Source organism: Lissotriton helveticus, chromosome 7, assembly GCF_964261635.1.
Source record: "Lissotriton helveticus chromosome 7, aLisHel1.1, whole genome shotgun sequence".
Lineage (NCBI taxonomy): Eukaryota > Metazoa > Chordata > Amphibia > Caudata > Salamandridae > Lissotriton > Lissotriton helveticus.
The window spans coordinates 215,522,740-215,544,776 of record NC_136068.1 but is presented as its reverse complement, the minus strand read 5'-3'; the positions used below and the strand labels follow the sequence as shown (position 1 = coordinate 215,544,776).

Here is a 22,037-nt window from a genome sequence, read left to right as displayed (position 1 = left end):
CCTCAGTACCTGCAGGCCCTGGCCCAACCTTATTATCCTTCACGGCAACTGCGTGCCACCACTCGGGGAACATTTTTGGTTCCCAAGATCAGACTCTCACGGGTGGGAGGCCGCTCCTTTGCCTTTCTCGGTTCCACCTTGTGGAATACTTTGCCTGCATCTCTTCGCCTGAAACAAATTTTGCAAGTTTTCGAGAGAATTTAAAAACATGGCTATTTAACCAATAATTCCATGCTCTGGCTGGCGCTGGGGAACCCTTTTCGGGTAGCGATGCGCCTTATAAAAGCAATTTAACATGAACATATAACCTGACTTGCACCCGAGTTTTGGAGAGTCTTCGTTATAGTAGTTAAGATTCTTGTAAGTACACTATCCATAGGGTAAAGAGGAGTGCCAAAACGTACTCTTGTTTTGATAAGTTTCCTGACTAAAGTCTTGATGTTAAACCATGGCCCTCCAAGTTGTCATTACAACCAGGTGTTACTGTGATGTAACCTCAATAGGAAAAATACATGTTGATGCAATCCCCTGGTCTAAAGTATGTTGCAGTCTATCTTATAAAAAGCTGTTGAGTAATATATAAAATGCAAAAGGTTTTTTGTGATTATTGCTTTATTTACCAAAATCGATGTTGCTCATTTATTGGCCTATGTGGAACACTGTTGTCTGCACCCTATTAGTTGAAATGTAATCGCTGTCTCTATTGTCCATTGGTTTAAAAGGTGTTTAGTGAAGATCTTTACTTATTGTTCTAGCACCCCATTGGACAAAAGTTGTTTGGATGGTTTCTGGGACTGCATTTGTATATGTGTTTGTATATGCGTTTGATAGATCCTTTCCACAGGAAGGAATTGGACTGCTATTAAATGTTTAAAACCTTGTTAAATTGAGGTGTCAAAATTGTGCTCCATTTGGTGGGGTCCATTTTTATTTGTAGGTCTGGGGTTAGCCAAGACCTTTTTGATTTTTACTAAATTATGTATAATTTACTTACACATAGGGGCTTTCAGCCACTTCTCGTCATCCATTGGCATTGTTATATAGTTATTTTGCTTCTGCCCACTACAGCATTCAGCATGGAGCAATGGGTCAGCCTACTTAGGCCACAAGTAAACTTCACTTTGAGCGACTTCATTTTACTCTCTCACAGGGAGCACATACAGTTGCACACACTCTAGTCCCCTTTAGTGCCAGTGTTTCTTTTAACGTTATAATTACTTTACTGTTGTTGTGTATTCTGAGCCTGACATGGTAGCAGGAGGAGGCTCCGTGATGCTTGATCCATCTATATCAGATCAATTCTTCTGCAGTGCTGTTGTAAATTCCTTTTTTAGTCTTTTGCTTTTTCAACTGCTGCTTTTTCACAGCATACAAGATTGTATCTGTTTTGTCTTGTTTTCCTCCTTTTTTAATTTCTCTACTTTCTTTCCTTTTTCCTAATTTTTCTTTCCTTTTTTCCTTCCTTGCTTTCTTCTTTCCTTGCTTTTCTTTAATTCTTTCTCTTTTCATTTTTGTTGCCCTTTCTATTGTGCCTTTTCTTGTCCTCCTCCTTCTCGCTCTCCTTCTCCTTCTTCCTTATTTTCTTCTTTCTCTCTTCTTTCTCTCTTTCTCCCTTCTTTTTTCTTCTTTATTCCTTTCTTCTTTTCTTCCCCTTTATCCTTTTCCTTTCTCTTCTCCTTTCTCCTTTTTCCTTTCTCTTCTCCTTTCTCTTCTCCTTTCTCTTCTCCTTTCTCTTCTCTCTTCTCCTTTTTCCTTTCTCCTCCTTTTTCCTTTCTCCCTTCTCCTTTCTCTTCTCCTTTCTTTTCTTTTTCTCTCCTTTCTCCTTTCTTTTTTTCTTCTCCTTTCTTTTTCTCTTCTCTTCACCTTTTTTTTCTCCTTTTTCTCCTTCCTTTCTTTCTAGTCTCTTTTCTCTTTTTCTTCCTTTCTCTCCTTTTTCTTCTCTTCTCTCTTCCTTCTCTTCTCTCTTCCTTCTCTTCTCTCTTCCTTCTCTTCTCTCTTCCTTCTCTTCTCTCTTCCTCCTCTTCTCTCTTCCTCCTCTTCTGTTCCCCCGCTTCTCTCTTTCCCCCGCTTCTCTCTTTCCCCCGCTTCTCTCTTTCCCCCGCTTCTCTCTTTCCCCCGCTTCTCTCTTTCCCCCGCTTCTCTCTTTCCCCCGCTTCTCTCTCTTTCCCCCGCTTCTCTCTTTCCCCCGCTTCTCTCTCTTTCCCCCGCTTCTCTCTCTTTCCCCCGCTTCTCTCTCTTCCCCTCTTCCCCCGCTTCTCTTTCTCTCTTTCCCCCCTCTTCTCTTTCTCTCTTCCCCCCTCTTCTCTTTCTCTCTCTTCCCCCTCTTCTCTTTCTCTCTCTTCCCCCCTCTTCTCTTTCTCTCTCTTCCCCCCTCTTCTCTTTCTCTCTTTCCCCCCTCTTCTCTTTCTCTCTTCCCCCGCTTCTCTTTCTCTCTTTCCCCCCGCTTCTCTTTCTCTCTCTTCCCCCCGCTTCTCCCTCTCTTTCCCCCGCTTCTCTCTCTTCCCCTCTTGCCCCCGCTTCTCTTTCTCTCTTTCCCCCTCTTCTCTTTCTCTCTTCCCCCGCTTCTCTTTCTCTCTCTTTCCCCCGCTTCTCTCTCTCTTTCCCCCGCTTCTCTCTCTCTTTCCCCCGCTTCTCTCTCTCTTTCCCCCGCTTCTCTCTCTCTTTCCCCCGCTTCTCTCTCTCTTTCCCCCCGCTTCTCTCTCTTCCCCTCTTCCCCCCGCTTCTCTTTCTCTCTTTCCCCCCGCTTCTCTTTCTCTCTCTTTCCCCCGCTTCTCTCTCTTTCCCCCGCTTCTCTCTCTTTCCCCCGCTTCTCTCTCTTTCCCCCGCTTCTCTCTCTTTCCCCCGCTTCTCTCTCTTTCCCCCGCTTCTCTCTCTTCCCCTCTTCCCCCCTCTTCTCTTTCTCTCTTTCCCCCCGCTTCTCTTTCTCTCTCTTTCCCCCGCTTCTCTCTCTTTCCCCCGCTTCTCTCTCTTTCCCCCGCTTCTCTCTCTTTCCCCCGCTTCTCTCTCTTTCCCCCGCTTCTCTCTCTTTCCCCCGCTTCTCTCTCTTTCCCCCGCTTCTCTCTCTTCCCCTCTTCCCCCCGCTTCTCTTTCTCTCTTTCCCCCCGCTTCTCTTTCTCTCTCTTCCCCCCTCTTCTCTTTCTCTCTTCCCCCCTCTTCTCTTTCTCTCTTTCCCCCCGCTTCTCTTTCTCTCTTCCCCCCGCTTCTCTTTCTCTCTTCCCCCGCTTCTCTTTCTCTCTCTTCCCCCCGCTTCTCTCTCTCTTCCCCCGCTTCTCTCTCTTCCCCTCTTGCCCCCGCTTCTCTTTCTCTCTTTCCCCCTCTTCTCTTTCTCTCTTCCCCCCGCTTCTCTTTCTCTCTTCCCCCGCTTCTCTTTCTCTCTTTCCCCCGCTTCTCTCTCTCTTTCCCCCGCTTCTCTCTCTCTTTCCCCCGCTTCTCTCTCTCTTTCCCCCGCTTCTCTCTCTCTTTCCCCCGCTTCTCTCTCTCTTTCCCCCCGCTTCTCTCTCTTCCCCTCTTCCCCCCTCTTCTCTTTCTCTCTTTCCCCCCTCTTCTCTTTCTCTCTTCCCCCCGCTTCTCTTTCTCTCTTCCCCCCTCTTCTCTTTCTCTCTTCCCCCCGCTTCTTTCTCTCTCTTCCCCCCGCTTCTTTCTCTCTCTTCCCCCCGCTTCTTTCTCTCTCTTCCCCCCGCTTCTTTCTCTCTTCCCCCCGCTTCTCTTTCTCTCTCTTCCCCCGCTTCTCTTTCTCTCTCTTCCCCCGCTTCTCTCTCTCTTTCCCCCGCTTCTCTTTCTCTCTTTCCCCCTCTTCTCTTTCTCTCTTCCCCCCGCTTCTCTTTCTCTCTCTTCCCCCCGCTTCTTTCTCTCTTTCCCCCGCTTCTCTTTCTCTCTTCCCCCCGCTTCTCTTTCTCTCTCTTCCCCCCGCTTCTTTCTCTCTCTTCCCCCCGCTTCTCTTTCTCTCTTCCCCCCGCTTCTCTTTCTCTCTCTTCCCCCCCTCTTCTCTTTCTCTCTTCCCCCCGCTTCTCTTTCTCTTTCCCCTGCTTCTCTTTCTCTCTTCCCCCGCTTCTCTTTCTCTCTCTTCCCCCCGCTTCTCTCTCTCTTTCCCCCGCTTCTCTCTCTTCCCCTCTTTCCCCCGCTTCTCTTTCTCTCTTTCCCCCTCTTCTCTTTCTCTCTTCCCCCCGCTTCTCTTTCTCTCTCTTCCCCCCCGCTTCTTTCTCTCTCTTCCCCCCGCTTCTTTCTCTCTCTTCCCCCCGCTTCTCTTTCTCTCTCTTCCCCCCGCTTCTCTTTCTCTCTCTTCCCCCCCGCTTCTCTTTCTCTCTTCCCCCCCGCTTCTCTTTCTCTCTTCCCCCGCTTCTCTTTCTCTCTTCCCCCGCTTCTCTTTCTCTCTCTTCCCCCCGCTTCTCTCTCTCTTCCCCCCGCTTCTCTCTCTCTTCCCCCCGCTTCTCTCTCTCTTTCCCCCGCTTCTCTCTCTTCCCCTCTTCCCCCCGCTTCTCTTTCTCTCTTTCCCCCTCTTCTCTTTCTCTCTTCCCCCCTCTTCTCTTTCTCTCTTCCCCCCGCTTCTCTTTCTCTCTCTTCCCCCCGCTTCTTTCTCTCTCTTCCCCCCGCTTCTCTTTCTCTCTTCCCCCCGCTTCTCTTTCTCTCTCTTCCCCCCCTCTTCTCTTTCTCTTTCCCCCCGCTTCTCTTTCTCTTTCCCCCCGCTTCTCTTTCTCTCTTCCCCCGCTTCTCTTTCTCTCTCTTCCCCCCGCTTCTCTCTCTCTTTCCCCCGCTTCTCTCTCTTCCCCTCTTCCCCCCGCTTCTCTTTCTCTCTTTCCCCCGCTTCTCTTTCTCTCTTCCCCCCGCTTCTCTTTCTCTCTCTTCCCCCCGCTTCTTTCTCTCTCTTCCCCCCGCTTCTCTTTCTCTGCTTTTGAATACTCCCTTCTGCTCTCTCTTCCCCCCCCCCATAGCTGACTTAACTAATAGTTATGGGATACCACTCTTTCACAAGAATCCTATCCACTCCCAGAGTAGTTCTCTTCAGTGCCAGGGTGTACTAGGGTAAATCTTTTTTTTTTTTTTTTTTCTTTTTTTCTATTTAATTAGACTGACTTGCCTGTAGCTTTTTTTTTATTTTTATTTGGATTGAGGGCTCAGCATATTCCCAAACAAAGTTTTGCAAAACCCATGACAAAACAAAAAAAAAAGTCAGAAGGCTGACTGCCAAATCCAGGCCTATTTGCTTTGCCAATGCCTTTTATAGGTATTGTCAGACAGGTGCTCAAGACACTTTTCTGATTTTTAGTGCTTTAATCCCTTGCTTTGCATTACCATTCTGAAAGCCCAGTTTTTGGCAACTGAAAAATGTGTTCGCCTTCCTTCAACTACATGACATAACTTTGCAAATACAAAGCCCACCCACCTACTACACGGGTCCACCGTTCCATCGACCAGGTATAGTCCCTTTGGTCAATGTTGTCTGAGGGCCATACCCACTCCATATTATCAGGATACCACCAATTATGCCAATAAGTCACATTTAGAATTATTGTGTGTACATTTATTTTATGTGGGCATTCAAAAAACTGACCAGTACCTAGTCCTCTCGAACTCTACTGGAAATCCGTGCCCTGTGCTCTGCGTTTCTGTTCGTGGCACTGACACGTTTGAAGAGTGTGGGTGCTGCCATCAATGCTACTATAGTAAAATCCGAGGGATCATAAATTCCAAGTGTTGCACAAAGAACAAGGGTAGAAAATAAGCATTGCTTATTCAGCTGAAGAAAGGTGGGGTGAGGAGTGTCCATGCTGAATTTTGTAACCGTGTCCAAACATGCGACAGAGGCATGTGTGCCACGGTACTTTCATTTAAAGAGAGCACACTTACCATTGAAATGGCCACTATTACCATCATACATGCAGGTTTACTTCTAAATCTATTTGGCACACAACCAATGACACGTAAAAATGATATTTCTGCACATATTTATAATTAATGCATCACGCATGTAAAGTATCTTGACTTGTTTTGATCAGATTAAAGTCTATTTCGTCCACACTTTGAAATTACAAAAACCGCAGTGTACATCATTTGTACCGTCTTTGCTGCTGATATATTTTGAAATGTTAGCTTTTTAAAAAAAAATGTTTTACAAGTATTTAAATTGGGCTGTTTGAAACCCCTTTTGATCCTGTGGCCTTTTCTTTAATACTTCCTGCACCCACTCAAAATGGTCACTTGGTTCACATTACACAAACCCCTCATGTTGCAATGTTCAATAAGGAGTATTGTGTGAGAAGACATTGCTTGACCTCTGCTTTGAATTAACAAACGGATGAGTGGAAAAACATACAATTTAAAGGCCTCTTTATGGGTCATTTGCTATCTGAACTCCTGCAAGATTATTTTAGGGGTGCTGCTGCACCTCCTGCAGCCCTACTGCCATCACTGCTTTAAGTACTATGTCAATCCAATCTTTGCTGTGGTCACAGACCTCTGTAGTCGGGTCTGCTTAGTAAACTTCTAATGCCCATAAAAACTTAAGATGATACATCATAACTTTTTCTACTTTATCTGAGGCTTTGTCAAATGTCACACGGACTTTACTGAGATCAAATGCAACACTGGGTACAGTGCAGCCAAATCACGCCAGCTCTGCGTTTTTCGTTGAAGGAAGGAGAGAAAGCATTGAGGAAAGAGAAATAGGTGATCTCTGTTAGGTATTCAGTCAGCGTTGGTGCTACGAGTTCTGTACTTTGAGAGGATCTTGATGGCAGCGCTAGTTTGTTGGCAAAGCAACGTGGATCTGAACCTATGGGCTGATGTACAAAGGGCGGGTCGCAATCCAGTTAGGTTTTTTTTTTTTGTCTTTTTGCACTCAAACTGTTTTGAAACCTACCCTCTGTTTTGTGATGGGACTGTTCTAAGAAGTTTCATCGCAAAATTTACTGGAGTCCGTAAACCCTATTTCCTCATCAGTCCGTATCTATGGAGCAGGAGGTCATGTGCATAGGAGTGATCTGGAGGGGCACATGGTCTACAGGACCAATGTATGCCCCCTTCCGGGTCATTCCTTCTTACAGGACCATTGTCTGCTTTCCACCATTCAAAAGTTGAAAGCCATGGGATAACTCTTTGTTAATGGGTTATCGCCCCCCCCTCCCCCGCCCATGTTAAGAAGCACTCCATGATCTACTGCTGGACTTGCAGTTGCAAATTATTATTGTTGTGTCTCTTAATGAGAAAAGGGGTCATCACATTCCCATAGTGCATCTGGTACATTTAAAAAAAAAAAAAAAAATTCTTTATTAAGAAAGTACAAAATACAGTCACAGATTAAAAACATTCACAGATACACGTGCTTGACCGTCTTCCCAACTCAACATGTCTCATGGGCACAAGAATAGTAACAGCCATGATGCCGCATCTGATACATTTACTCGGCCTCAAACCTGTAACTTAGTACATCCTGCCAGTGTTTCCTCTAATTACAGTATTGTACTGCAAGATCACTATTCAGTTTTTCAGTTTTTGAGAATTGCAATTTGTATTGAGCTGGCACAAAACGCAACGACCTCGCCATAAAGAGGTTGAGTAGCACACTGCTTAAATATTTGTAAAGGTGTGGTACCTGGTACCCTAGTGCAAGTTAGCACAGGACCATGGCTCTAGCTCCACCTCAGTGGATTTAGACCTTACAGCCCAGGTTGTGTGGAAAGGGAAGATGTGTACATGTCTATATTCAATTGTGCTCCTTGTCCACCCCCACCCTGCCTGTTAAATAACCATTCACTTCCACGTGATGATTAATTATGTTGAGCTGGTGCACTCATAAGTGTTTAAGTACTATTCTAATTGTGGACTGATGGATCACACCAGCGTTGAGTGCTAACTTTGGAGCTTTCAGCTTCAGGCTTAATGGTGGCTTTTTGCAGGTTTCCTGTCAATTGGGCCACATTCGTGTTCGCCTTTGAATTGCATCTGACATCTGAAGTGCTTTGTCAGTGTGACTGGCAGGCTGATTGCAGAGCAGGATAACCTTTGATACAAACTGACTATTCAAATGCTTAGTTGAGAGCGCGCGTTCTGTTTCTTAACCCTCTGCCTTTTCTCACTCTCTATATGCCTTTTCTTTCCAGAGCTCGACCCAGACTTTGAGTTTGTGCCACTGCTGACGTCCTCGAAGACCGAAAAGAGAAACACTTCAGTGCATCGGCACAAGGACAAGTTTTCCTTACACCGCAGATCCAGGTCCTTGGAAAGCGGATTTCAAAGCAAGGATCTTGTGAGTACCTCCACACGCTCTACCTACATTTCGCTTGCACTCCACAATACAGAGCCCATGGGAGTACTGGATCCACTGGGAACTAGTACTAATGTCTGATTAAAGGCCAATTACCAATTGGAAGGCCTAGAATGGGGATACAATGCAGGTCTAGGACTTACTGGGACCTACCCTTTATTTCTTCCACTGAATTATATGCCTGTATCCACTCACAGGTTGTTAAATTATAAAAACCTTTCTCTAGACCAGATTCTTGCGGCATACAGGGTCTCAAACTGCTCTACCCCTTTAATCTTATTTAACCATTGATTAAAGGTTGACTCCTAAGTGAATTTACATTTTTGTAGGATTAATAACCTGGCGATCAACAATGTGATGAACACAAAATGGTCTTGCCATACTTTAATATGCCTACATGTTGGGATCAATCCAAACAGAGTCCCGTAGTGGTCTAGCCGTAGAGCCACATGAAGCTTTCAACTATTAAATTGAAATATGTGATCCCAAAAGTGATAGAGAAGCGGACATGTGAAACATTACTGCAGCCATACTCCCCACATTACCACATCTAAAACATACTGCTGAGCAGGTAGGACACACCTTTTGGATTTGGTTCCGAGTGCCGAGATCCACTTTGGGCGACAAAGGACCTTCTTTTATAATTAGCTCCTCTAATGGCTTTGAGCCAATTGGTTATTCTATGCCTAGGAGTGGCAATCAATTCTACAATTTGTGGAGGCTGCAACATTGGCTGGTAACAAAGTTCTAGATAATACGAAGTTCCTATTCCTTTAAGACTGGTTACAAAATAGGCTTTACTTATATTCTCAGTTAGCTTACCCAATACCGATCTGATTCCTCGAAAGAAAATGACAAATTTGTAGGCAAGTAAACACAAAAGTAAGAGTGACTTTGGGATGACAATAGCCATCGCGAGCACTACCTCCGTAGTGCTGTGCACGTCCGTTGGGCGATGCGGCCCCGTCCACTCAATGGAACGCCCGCACTGTGGCGGAACTGCCGCCGCGGTTAAGGTGTTAAGTAGCTGTTCTCTTTACCCTGCCATAGAAAATTACATATCATTTGGCTGACTTCCTAGAAAAATGATTGATGGACTTTAATATTAACATTTGAAAAGATAAATACACAGTGAGAATGACCTATTTAATGCTGTGCTGTGAATAAAAGTAGGGGGCTGATGAATGCCCTTAATGAAGTAACCCATGAACTTTAATCCGAGTGGTGATATAATTTAAACAAAGCAGGTCTACAATAACCCTGGGCGGGCAACTTCGCTACGCCCTCGAAGTGGGCGTAGTGTTGCCTACTTCGCCCTTTGCAAAGTAGGCGAAGCAGGCGTAGCGAAGTTGCCCGCCACCCGCCTCCCTCCCCCCTCCCTAAATGCTTAAATAACATTATAAATGAATTATAAAACCACTTACCTTGTCCGCCGCGTCCCCGGGGCTCCCTCTCGTCATCACGCCGCCGACGCGCGCGTCTTGGATACAAATGCGCATGCGCGGCCGCCCGCGCATGCGCATTTCTCGCGAGAAATGCGCATGCGCGGGCCGCCACGCATGCGCATTAGTATCCAAGACGCGCGCGTCGGCGACGCGATGACGTGAGGGAGCCCCGGGGACGCGGCAGACAAGGTAAGTGGTTTTATAATTCATTTATAATGTCGTTTAAGCATTTAGGGAGGGCGGGAGGGAGGCGGGTTGCGCGTAGTGGGGCCAGGGTTAGTCTGCAAAGATAGTTGTGACTCATGTCCCCAGATGTCCAATTGCACAAGTATGGGAATAATGAGCTCACATTTCAACAAGGACCGAAGGAGAGATGCTTAATAACAGGGCTTTAGACCTGAAATAGTTTATTTTTTGCACCTGCCGATACACACAAACTCCTTAATTCGAGCAAACTAATTTTGGATAATTTGTTCTCCAGCAGCCAGATACAGTATCATATCATATCACCAGCTAAAAGTTTATATTTTGCTGTGCTTTGACTAAAGCCACTCTATGAGCATCTTGCCTTAATGCAGAGGCCATAGGGTCAATTAATAGAGGGAACAGGACGCTGACATAGTGTACCCCAGCCTCATCCCCGTCTTGATTGTAATATACCTTACTGCCTTAGAGTTAATCACAATATTGGTGTCCACTTTCTTTTATTTGGGCAAATCACTTCATCTCCCCTTGCCTAACAAAATCAATGTGTCCATCTGTAACACAACTGGTACTCATGTTAAGCGCTCTGATACCTTCGGGCCTAGTGTGTGGTATATACAACTTCCCCAAAAAAACATTTATAAACATGAATTGGTCCTCAAGGGAACCCTTCCCCTTTGTGAATGGTTGTAAAACATTCTTGCAGAGCAGGCAATGGTGCCAATAGAACTTTTGATTTTTAGGTCTCGCTTATGCAGTGCGCAAGCGCGAAAGACAAACATAATATCGCCAAGAGTCTGAGTTCATGCCACAAGCAGGTCATTAATCAGGTTAGGGATTATTATTCCAGTTTTTACTGAACAATCGAAGGGGCTAACAACCTGTTCTAAATCTAATGAACAAACTTTTGGCATAAGGTGATCTATTGTTCATGTAACTTTCAAAAACAGAAGTAGGTTTAAATGTCAGGAACTGCTCGCTAAGATGGCCCGTAGTGCCCCTGGTTTTTTATTTCTTGCCACACTAGTGACCAGCAGGTTGATTTTAAGGCTTGCTTATCCACCTTATACAGTAGTTTGAACAAAGTGTGGGACTCGCCCAAACACCGTTTTTAGGTCCGGCCTAGCGCAGCGCGCATGCACTGCTCTATGGGAGACTTCTTGTGAGCACTCAAAACTTCTCTGTGTGGCTAGGACTTCCCCCATGCATTAGGTTGGTCGTTGCCCGTGTCATTTATTTTTTATAGCCTGCAAGTGGCTAAAGGCGGGCGCATGTCCCACCTCTTCAGCAAATGTTCACTCCCACAGCGTTTTGCTTGCGGGAGCGAGCAGCGGTGCGCAGGCTGGCAGCTGCATTCCTGACATTCCTTACTGTGCGAGCACCACTCGCGGTGTTCTTGTTTAGGCGTTAGACAAATGTGACCTGCTGCGTCCAAAGTGAGGCCTGTGCTCGCTGCCTCCGAGTCACATGATTGAGGCCGGCTGGGGGCTCCTCGCCAGCTGGCACTGGTCGGCCTGTAGGCGGCGCTGTTGCTGTGGGATCCGCTGGTCTTCCGCTCCGCTCCCGACATGCTCTATTCTAACAGACATATGGCCAAGAGCACCCCAGAGAAGTCTGAAAACGCATACATATGTATACACTATGTATGGGGATAATTGAATTAGGAGAAAAAAGGCTGTAAAATCAGAACTTAATTATCCCAGTTAATTACGTCCTATTCTCTCTTCCGTCCCCGGTTTCTGTTTTTCTTTCTCCGACTCATTCTCTCTCACATAGTTTGCCATTTTGCGCTCTGTTTTTTTTCCTGTTACTTGTTTCTCTACCTCAGCACTCCATTCTTCTCCATCGCTTCTTCCCTCCCTCGTTTAATCGTCTCCACATCCTCTTCAATTTCCCGTGCAGTTTCTCTCATCACTCCATCTCGCCTCCAGTCCCTGATGTATCTCTTCCCTCCCCACTTAAACTAATCTTCTCCCTTCCCACACTCTGCCTCTCCCCCTTATTTTCCACCATCTCTCCACTCTGCTTTTCCACATCCTTCTTTCTTAGTACCTTCCTTCTCTCCCATGACTGCATTTAAGCCGTTCTTGCCTCTCTTCCTTAGTTTGCTTCCACGCTCCCTAATCCTTGAACTTACTTACTCTGTTTCTCCATGCCTCTTTTGCCCCTCCACTTTATTATTACGCCTTCATCTTACTTCACCCACTGCTCTTTGATCCTTCTCTTCCTGCTTCTCTTAACTTTCTTGCTTCTCTCCGCTCCCTGCCCCTCACACCTTCTTTCCTCCACACCTCTATACTTCACCCTTTGCTTTTTAGCCTCCTTATCCCACTCCCTTCTTTCATACAAGACTCCCCCCCCCCCCCCTTCTTTACTACCTGGCCCCCTTTTATTTTCCATGAACAAAAAACCACTGGGTCTGGGCTCCCACCGGCATTGCTTGCCACAAGCATATAATGAACAAACACAGTGCAAACGCCGCAAAATTCAAAACTGAAAACGTATTTGTATAAACATACGACTTGAACGATATGTTTATTGAATAAATCAAAACTGGTTTTTTTTATAACTTTTTCAATTTTTCACTTCTATTTTGATAGTGACTCACACAAATTTGGTACAAATATTAAAACATCTGGAGTGCACAAAAAACGTTATTTACAGTGATTATAAACTCATTAAGTAACAGTCAATCCTCATTCATACCTCACTCATCCCGTCACAAAACAACAATTAACAATGAAAACATAAATGATTCAATACATGCTGTAAACATGAACAACAAAGAAAGCCAATGTTGATTTCACAGTAAATTTGATGTGAATTAATATTTCTGTGGCAATTGTAAATAGACCAATTTTGGCTATTGAAAGGTCTACGCGTTTCGAACTAACATAACTGTGTAGTTCTCATCTTTTATTTTCCAGCGGTTTTTTTTGTTTAGGTTTTTTTTTTTTTGTCTGCTTCAATTCCCTCCCTCACGTTTCACCCACTTTCCCTCCCTCCGCCTCATGTGTAATCTCTCTCTCGCTCGCGCTCTCTCTCTCTCTCTCTCTCTCTCGCTCTCTCGCTCTCTCGCTCTCTCGCTCTCTCGCTCTCTCGCTCTCTCGCTCTCTCGCTCTCTCTCTCTCGCTCTCTCTCTCGCTCTCTCTCTCTCGCTCTCTCTCTCTCGCTCTCTCTCTCTCGCTCTCTCTCTCTCGCTCTCTCTCTCTCGCTCTCTCTCTCTCGCTCTCTCTCTCTCGCTCTCTCTCTCTCGCTCTCTCTCTCTCGCTCTCTCTCTCTCGCTCTCTCTCTCTCGCTCTCTCTCTCGCGCTCTCTCGCGCTCTCTCTCGCGCCATTTCTCTCTCTCTCGCCATTCCTCTCGCGCCATTCCTCTCGCGCCATTCCTCTCGCGCCATTCCTCTCGCGCCATTCCTCTCGCGCCATTCCTCTCGCGCCATTCCTCTCGCGCCATTCCTCTCGCGCCATTCCTCTCGCGCCATTCCTCTCGCGCCATTCCTCTCGCGCCATTCCTCTCGCGCCATTCCTCTCGCGCCATTCCTCTCGCGCCATTCCTCTCGCGCCATTCCTCTCGCGCCATTCCTCTCGCGCCATTCCTCTCGCGCCATTCCTCTCGCGCCATTCCTCTCGCGCCATTCCTCTCGCGCCATTCCTCTCGCGCCATTCCTCTCGCGCCATTCCTCTCGCGCCATTCCTCTCGCGCCATTCCTCTCGCGCCATTCCTCTCGCGCCATTCCTCTCGCGCCATTCCTCTCGCGCCATTCCTCTCGCGCCATTCCTCTCGCGCGCCATTCCTCGCGCGCCATTCCTCGCGCGCCATTCCTCGCGCGCCATTCCTCTCTCGCGCCATTCCTCTCTCGCGCCATTCCTCTCTCGCGCCATTCCTCTCTCGCGCCATTCCTCTCTCGCGCCATTCCTCTCTCGCGCCATTCCTCTCTCGCGCCATTCCTCTCTCGCGCCATTCCTCTCTCGCGCCATTCCTCTCTCGCGCCATTCCTCTCTCGCGCCATTCCTCTCTCGCGCCATTCCTCTCTCGCGCCATTCCTCTCTCGCGCCATTCCTCTCTCGCGCCATTCCTCTCTCGCGCCATTCCTCTCTCGCGCCATTCCTCTCTCGCGCCATTCCTCTCTCGCGCCATTCCGCTCTCGCGCCATTCCGCTCTCGCGCCATTCCGCTCTCGCGCCATTCCGCTCTCGCGCCATTCCGCTCTCGCGCCATTCCGCTCTCGCGCCATTCCGCTCTCGCGCCATTCCGCTCTCGCGCCATTCCGCTCTCGCGCCATTCCGCTCTTGCGCCATTCCGCTCTCTCGCTCTCGCGCCATTCCTCTCTCTCGCTCTCGCGCCATTCCTCTCTCTCGCGCCATTCCTCTCTCTCGCGCCATTCCTCGCTCTCGCGCCATTCCTCTCTCTCTCGCTCTCGCGCCATTCCGCTCTCTCTCGCTCTCGCGCCATTCCTCTCTCTCTCGCTCTCGCGCCATTCCTCTCTCTCTCGCTCTCGCGCCATTCCTCTCTCTCTCGCTCTCGCGCCATTCCTCTCTCTCTCGCTCTCGCGCCATTCCTCTCTCTCTCGCTCTCGCGCCATTCCTCTCTCTCTCGCTCTCGCGCCATTCCTCTCTCTCTCGCTCTCGCGCCATTCCTCTCTCTCTCGCTCTCGCGCCATTCCTCTCTCTCTCGCTCTCGCGCCATTCCTCTCTCGCTCTTGCTCTCGCGCCATTCCTCTCTCTCTCTCGCGCCATTCCTCTCTCTCTCTCGCGCCATTCCTCTCTCTCTCTCGTGCCATTCCTCTCTCTCTCTCTCGCGCCATTCCTCTCTCTCTCTCTCGCGCCATTCCTCTCTCTCTCTCTCGCGCCATTCCTCTCTCTCTCTCTCTCTCTCGCGCCATTCCTCTCTCTCTCTCTCTCTCTCGCGCCATTCCTCTCTCTCTCTCTCTCTCTCTCTCTCTCTCGCGCCATTCCTCTCTCTCTCTCTCTCTCTCTCGCGCCATTCCTCTCTCTCTCTCTCTCTCTCGCGCCATTCCTCTCTCTCTCTCTCTTTCTCTCTCTCGCGCCATTCCTCTCTCTCTCTCTCTCTCTCTCTCTCTCGCGCCATTCCTCTCTCTCTCTCTCTCTCTCTCTCTCTCTCTCGCGCCATTCCTCTCTCTCTCTCTCTCTCTCTCTCTCTCTCTCTCTCGCGCCATTCCTCTCTCCCTCTTACATCCTGCCTCACACGGAGCTCTGGGTTCTGACTGACTCCCACGTCACTGGCCTCACACTCTGAAAGGGAGTATCACTCGGCCCCATCACTAAACCAGTGCATACGTGTAGAAGAATGTTGCCAGATGACCATCTATACCCCCCGACTTCCCTCAAAGTAAGCAGATAGCTTGTCACAACTTGTGCCATCATAAAATGCCCCATGATGACCCGCGGCACTAGTTTAAGGGTGCCATCTGCAATCAGCAGTGTAGTTAGAAATTTACTCAGGGCATCACCAGAGGCTATGCTTTTGGAATTTTGAGTAGAAGAGTCATTATTAATATTGAGATAACAGTACGTAGCTTTCAATGGTGGAGCAGTTGCACCGGGCAGAAAGGTCCACCACTGAACCCTGTTTAATGCTGTGTTTCAGCCTTTAAACAGCAGACAGGGGGGTCCATATCCTTCGTTGCACTCAGGGATTAGGCTGTTTATTTCAGTCTGTATTTACGTATGCTTGGATTGTCTTTTCTTTACCTACAAAAGTAGGTCTCTACTGCTCTAGTGTCTTCTATACAAATGTTACCAGTAGTCCACTTATAAGGTCCCAAAGGCGAGACCTATTGGCTGCGCCAATGCTTGTTGTTTTTGAAACATCACGTTTTCCTTTTAGGAAAATGGGCTGCATTTATAAAAAAAAATTTTTAAATTGCTTTATTTGAAAGCGATCCCGGATATGGGGGGTCTGCTGACCCCAGCAGGCCACCATCCGTGTAATTCTATCAATTATCAATGGGTCGCAGTTGCACCCTACCTCATAAATATTAATGAGGTAGGTCTATTTGCAACCTACTGGGAATCGCAAACCGTGTACTGTAGTACATAATGGTTTGCGATTACCTAATAGTGAATTACTTTTAGGTAAATGCAAACCCATTTCTATGTACATCAAATGGGATTTATAGAGCGCTACTTATCACCTTTGAGGGTCTCCATGGCGCGGGGAGTGGGGGCGAGAAATCGGTTCTGCTGCTCCGAGCTATTTGAAGAATCCTGTTTTCAGTCTTTCTGAACTTCAGTAGTGTTGGTGCTGATCGAAGACGTAGGGGGGGTTATTTGGAGTTTAGGGGCAAGATGGGAGAATGATCGGCCACCACTTCTGATGATGATTCAAGGTGAGTGGGAGAGGTGGAGGGAGAAGGAGCGAGGCAGTCTTGTGGGCTGGTGGAAGAGCGAGGCAGTCTTGTGGGCTGGTGGAAGTTCACCTCTCTGGTTGAGGTAGACTGGGCCTTCATTTTTGGAGGGCTTTGTAGGTGAAGGTGAGGAGATTGAGATGGCAGCATCTGCTTATGGGGAGCCAGTGCAGTGCAGCGCAGTGCAGTGCGGTAAGGATGTCTTATGGGTCTGTCTCAGGAGGTCGAGGACGAGTTCAGTGAACATGGCAGTCAAGTCATATAGTACCCTGATGTAAATGTTGAGTTGACAATTTGGAGCTACCACGGAAACAAAGACCCATTCAGAAAGTGGTCAAAAATTCTGACATGCATAGTGGCACTTGAGTCGAACTATTGATATTCATTGGGTTACTTAATGACAGTAGGAAAAGTAATGACCTGCTAGGGACCATTGGACCTGCTCTGGCTGCACCTGTTGCACCGTTTGTGTGGTGTTTGCCGGGTGCATGCCTCTACCACACCTTACGATGAGTGGCAAGTGATAGTTGATTCCTCATTTGCGGCACGGGGGTTTCACATGGTCGGCACTCCACGCTTTAAGGAAGGCATTGTCACACCATCATCTTTTAAACTTTGGATTCTGCAGATTTTGCCCAATCACGAAAAAAAGGAGAAATGAATTAAAAGCATATACATTTATTTCACGAGCTACGTTCTATTCTGCTGGCCCCTGTGCAACTGGGAAGAAGTCCACTGATTAAGCCATCCAGAACCAAACTAATTTTGGATGCTGTATAAATTCCCTCTTGAAAATTTAAGGACTTCTACCTTGGCTATCTTATGATATACTAGAGTCCAATAAAACGGACTCTCATTTTAGGTCCCCTGAGAAATTAATTTGTTGTATCTGAAGTGGTCCTGAGGAAGGTGGTTTCAACAGCCTTCAGTCCACCGAAACGTGCGTCGACCCAGTGCCTAGTCTCATATTTTCTTCGTTTATGAGACCCGATTTGATGGCAGAAGAGATTAATTCTTTTCTCTTTTCTGTCAAACATTTACTTTAGCATTTACAGATATTGGTTGTTTTCAGTTGTACGAGTGTGAATGATTTTGCATGACTGGAGTGGGTATGTGTATGCTGTATTGAATCGCGAGGACATCAATATTTATGTATATTTGTATATCCGTACACTTTTTGGCAATCATGGTTCTAAAAGAAATGTAATAATGATTAGATGCATTTAGATTAATTTATGATGAAGTTATCTTTTGACTTTGTAAAAAATGGTATGATGAAAAATATATAAAAAAGAGGAAATTAAATGTTTTGCTAAAAAATTAAACGTTGTAATAATTATTTCCTGTCACTGCGATATTTTTAAAGTAAGATTTGTTGGTCAATGAGGGAAATTTTGATATGTATGCAAGTGATAGTTTCTCCTATATCCTGAAGTATTAGGGATGGCATGTGTATGACGTGGTCTTCCTTGTTTGCAAAAAACAGCATTGGAATTTGAAATGATTTAGCTCAAAACAGCTACTAGCTAAATTGTCTTCTCTGGTGTAACGGAGAGTGGAAAATGCCACCTATGTTGGCACGGTCTTTTGTATGAGCGCTTAGGCTAATTTTATTAATGTTATGTGTGAAAAGGTCTAATGAACAAATTTTTTCTCTTGGTTGCATAGTCTCTAAACAAAGCATCTACCTTACCAGCAAGTCCTCCAACCATTGCAGAGCTGATCGCAAGCAGGCAAGCCACTAAGAATTCCGATATCCATGGATTGTTCGACATACTGGGTTGCAAAAGGTCTTCAAAGCATAAGGTAAGGGGCCCCTTATATTTCAAGTACAGGTCTGTAATTGGAAAAAATTCAGATCCACCGGATATGAGGATGAACGTTCAATCGGCGAGCTGTGGTCGGGAAGACGGTGGCAGAGTCTTCCCCGGCCCGCTTGTTCGCCTCGGATGACAGAATTGTGCTTTCATGTTTATGCTGAAATTTTAAAAACCACTTGTTCATTTTTAAATTGGAATTTTGGAAATCTGCGCTAGCCTGCAGTCAGGAGACGCTATCGGTGCCACATAACTCTAAGCTGAATCGTAAGGGGGGCTTGGCACTCAGTGTAATTACGGAAGCCTGGGCTCCATCACCACTCCTGCCCGCCCCGGTCCAATGCGGTAGCTAGTACCGTTGCGCGGAGGGCGGGTCAGGGAGAGCCAGGCACCTCTGGTCTATCACTGGAGCGGTTAGCGCTCTAGTGGTAGCATCCCCAGGGCTATTTAGCCCTCGCCTGAGTTTGAGTGTGCAGCGTTCGCGCGCAGGGAAGCCGAAGAGTAGCCAAAGAGTGGCCCGTCTGCGCCCATCCGCGACTGGACGGGGCCGGGGGCTATGGATTCTGCTCAAGTCTGCATAGATCTCATGGGGGAACATCATATCAGGTACACAGCTCAAGCCTTATTTGATCTTCAATCAGTGCCATTAGAGGGCTGTGCTTGTGATTACTGGCCATGCCTGGAAGGCCCATTTGCGTGTGTTCATTGTCGATTTCAGGCATCCCATACTTTGACTTCTATTGGGCATAGCACTGGGGGACTACTGCTGCAGAATGGATTGAAAAGTCTTCTTATTACCATTCGCTCCCTACCTAAACACCATTTTGAATTTTTGGACCTTATTTCCACTGTAAAACCTGAAATTTGCTTTATGACTGAAACATGGCTAAAACCACATACGGTCCCTGCTATTATTTTGGGCATCCCTGCAGGATATAAAATATTGAGGCTTGACAGACCGGTCAAAACTGGGGGCGGTATTGCTATTGTCTTCAAAGAAGGGCTGAATGTTTCCATAGTGTAACAAAGGAGTTGCTCCTTGATGGAAGTTATGATTTTCAGGATCCGCTCCACATCCAAAGCTCATTGGAAGGGAGCGCTAGTCTACCGTCCACCAGGGCCAAGTACCGGTTTTACACTGTCCCTTACTGAACTACTGGCCTCTCACTTTAAAGCCAGAGAGGATTTCCTCCTTCTGGGGGATTTTAATATACATGGAGATCTTCCCAATCATTTGGAGACTTCATCTTTGTTCTCAGATCTTTCCGTACTAGGGCTTACAAAACAAAATAACGGCCCAACACGTGGCAGGCCACACTTTGGACATGATCTTTTCTAACTGCTCCAAGATATTATGCCGACCGTCGACCTGAGTAAACTGGTCAGATCATTTCATGATTCAATTTTCACTTCTTGGCCTGGAAAAACCTAATAAATGGCCGCCACTTCCCTTTTTCTGGCGCAGACAGTGGCATAAAGTGACACTGGACAAACTCCAGAAAGTATTGGTGGAACCCCACAACTTCGTTTCTGATGATGTGGAGTCAGCTCTATCTAAGTTTAATTCGGCCCTCCTAGATCCAGTTGACTTATTAGCCCCCATGAAATTGTATAAACAGTGTCCTGCATCTAATCAGGAGGCATGGTACACTGCACAACTTAGATCAGAGAAACGGGGTTGTAGAAAATTTGGAAAAATCTGGAGAAAAACCCACTCTCAGGAAAGTAGGAAAAATCACTCTGATGCCTTGTCTTCATATCATAAAAATATTAGGCTGGCCAGGAGGAATCACCTTACTTCTCAGTTGGCGGAAGCCGGAAATTCCTCCAAGGCATTATATCAGATCTTGCAGACCTTTACTAAACCCATAGCTTGTGAAAGTCCCGATAACTTTTAACAATCCCTGTGCAATGACATCTCTCTATTTTTCAAAAACAAAATAGAGCTGATTTATGACAAAATTGTAAAGGCTACTAATCCTAAGGGTAGCTCCTCCACCACTCCTTTATCTCCCGTACAGCTTAAAGGCACATTTATCGCCTTCCCGGCTGTAAATCAGAGTGACATCTACTCATTGATGGGTCACATTAAATCAGGGTCCCCTCTGGATCTCCTACCAGCTAAAATGACTGCTCCTCTAGGCAACTTACTTTGCCCTATGTTTCAGACACTGATGAATCTTTCTCTTGGGGATGGCCGGGTACCGCAAGAATGGAAGAAAGCTTTAGTAAATCCCATTCGTAAGAACTCCGCCCTGCCATGGACAGACCTATCCAACCTCCGCCCCATTTCCCTTCTGCCGTATTTGAGGAAGATGATTGAGAAGCATGTTAACATCCATTTGTCTAGTTACATCGAGGCGTCTGGAGGCTTAGATCATTCCCAATCGATATTCAGATCCAGCTACAGCACAGAATCTGCACTCCTCGCCGTGACGGATACCATCAGGATGTCACAGGATAAAGGGGGCTCTATGATTCTGGTGCTGTTGGATCTGTCCGCAGCCTTCGACACAAAATCGCATGATATTCTTCTCAGTCGTCTGCAGGAGGTGGGGGTCGGAGGCTTGGCTCTGTCCTGGTTAGAGAGTTTTCTCTCGGGCCGCTCTCAATGTGTCCGCTTGGGCTCCTTTCGTTCTACATCTACAGAGCTCACTAAGGGGGTCCCACAAGGCTCGTGCCTAAGTCCCACACTATTTAATGTGTATGTTGCCCCCCTAGATGACCTTGTGAGAGCACACAGATTTTTTCCGGTGTCGTATGCTGACTACACTCTGCTTTTATTTCCATTCCAGACTCTCACTCCTACAATTAAACACTCCTTTGCTGAAGGTATGAGAGCGGTATCATGCTGGATGGCCTCCAATTTCCTACAATGCAACGTGGGGAAAACCGAGGTCATGCTATTTGGGGAGGCTCCTCTTTTGTGGTCACTGGACTGGTGGCCATTGGATCTGGGGCCTGTCCCCAGTCCCAAACAGACAGTGAAAAATCTAGGCGTGTGACTGGACCAGGAACTATCATTAAAGGAACACGCGAATCAGGTGACTGGGTCCTGCTTTCGGGTAATCGGACTCCTGAGACGCGTGTTCCCTTTTTTGCCAGACACCTTCAGAAAGACCCTGGTCCAAGCCCTTGTAATTAGCCGTTTGGATTACTGCAATGGGCTTCTTCTATCTGCTAATGACAATCTGCTGAGCAGACTACAAGTGGCTCGAAACACCGCGGCAAGGCTGGTTCTTAATGCCCCGCCTAGAACTCCATCCCGCACCCTTCTGGAAAAACTTCACTGGCTGCCCATTCGGCAACGAGTTAAGTTTAAAGCCTGCTGTGTCATTCATAAAAGAATATATGGCTCTGGACCTCAGTATCTGGCTGAAAAATGTATCCCTTACAAACCTGGACGTACCCTCTGCTCCAGTAATCAATCTTTGCTACAGGTTCCGCCAATCAGAAAGGCACGACTTGGTGGCTGAGCACTCGTTCTTGGGCCCCAGTCTCTGGAACAAACTTACTCTTGTTCTAAGACAAAACATCAACTATCTTGCCTTTAGGAAATCACTGAAGACCTTTTTGTTGAAGACAGCATAATTTCCTGCGCACTCATGAAGACACGGCCCTAAGCATATAAGGTGAACCAAGCGCGGAGATACCCCTCGGGGGATCGAGTCCTGCGCTATATAAGCCTATAAATAAATAAAAATGTCTAATAGTTCAAAATGACTTAACGTTGTTAATAAACTGTAGCTGGAATTGAAGTTGAATTGTCGGTGCATATAATACCCACTGAATTTTGTCGATCTGCACTAGTAAAAATTAACTGTGCCCATGGTATATTAATGACGTGCAAAAGGTGTCTGTGTGTCTGTGTGTCTGTGTGTCTGTGTGTCTGTGTGTCTGTGTGTCTGTGTGTCTGTGTGTCTGTGTGTCTGTGTGTCTGTGTG

At 46.9% G+C, this 22,037-nt stretch overlaps 1 protein-coding gene across 2 annotated transcripts in view; it reads left to right on the top strand.

Annotated features, from left to right (window-relative positions):
* Nucleotides 1-22,037, top strand: part of LOC144766712 (protein spire homolog 1-like) — a 292,220-nt gene that overhangs the window by 200,524 nt on the left and 69,659 nt on the right. For both annotated transcript variants that reach the window (XM_078650474.1, XM_078650473.1), the window contains 2 exons: nt 8,097-8,242; nt 17,945-18,082. In XM_078650474.1, the coding sequence (XP_078506600.1) occupies nt 8,097-8,242; nt 17,945-18,082 (284 nt within the window). The remainder of the gene's footprint in view (nt 1-8,096; nt 8,243-17,944; nt 18,083-22,037) is intronic.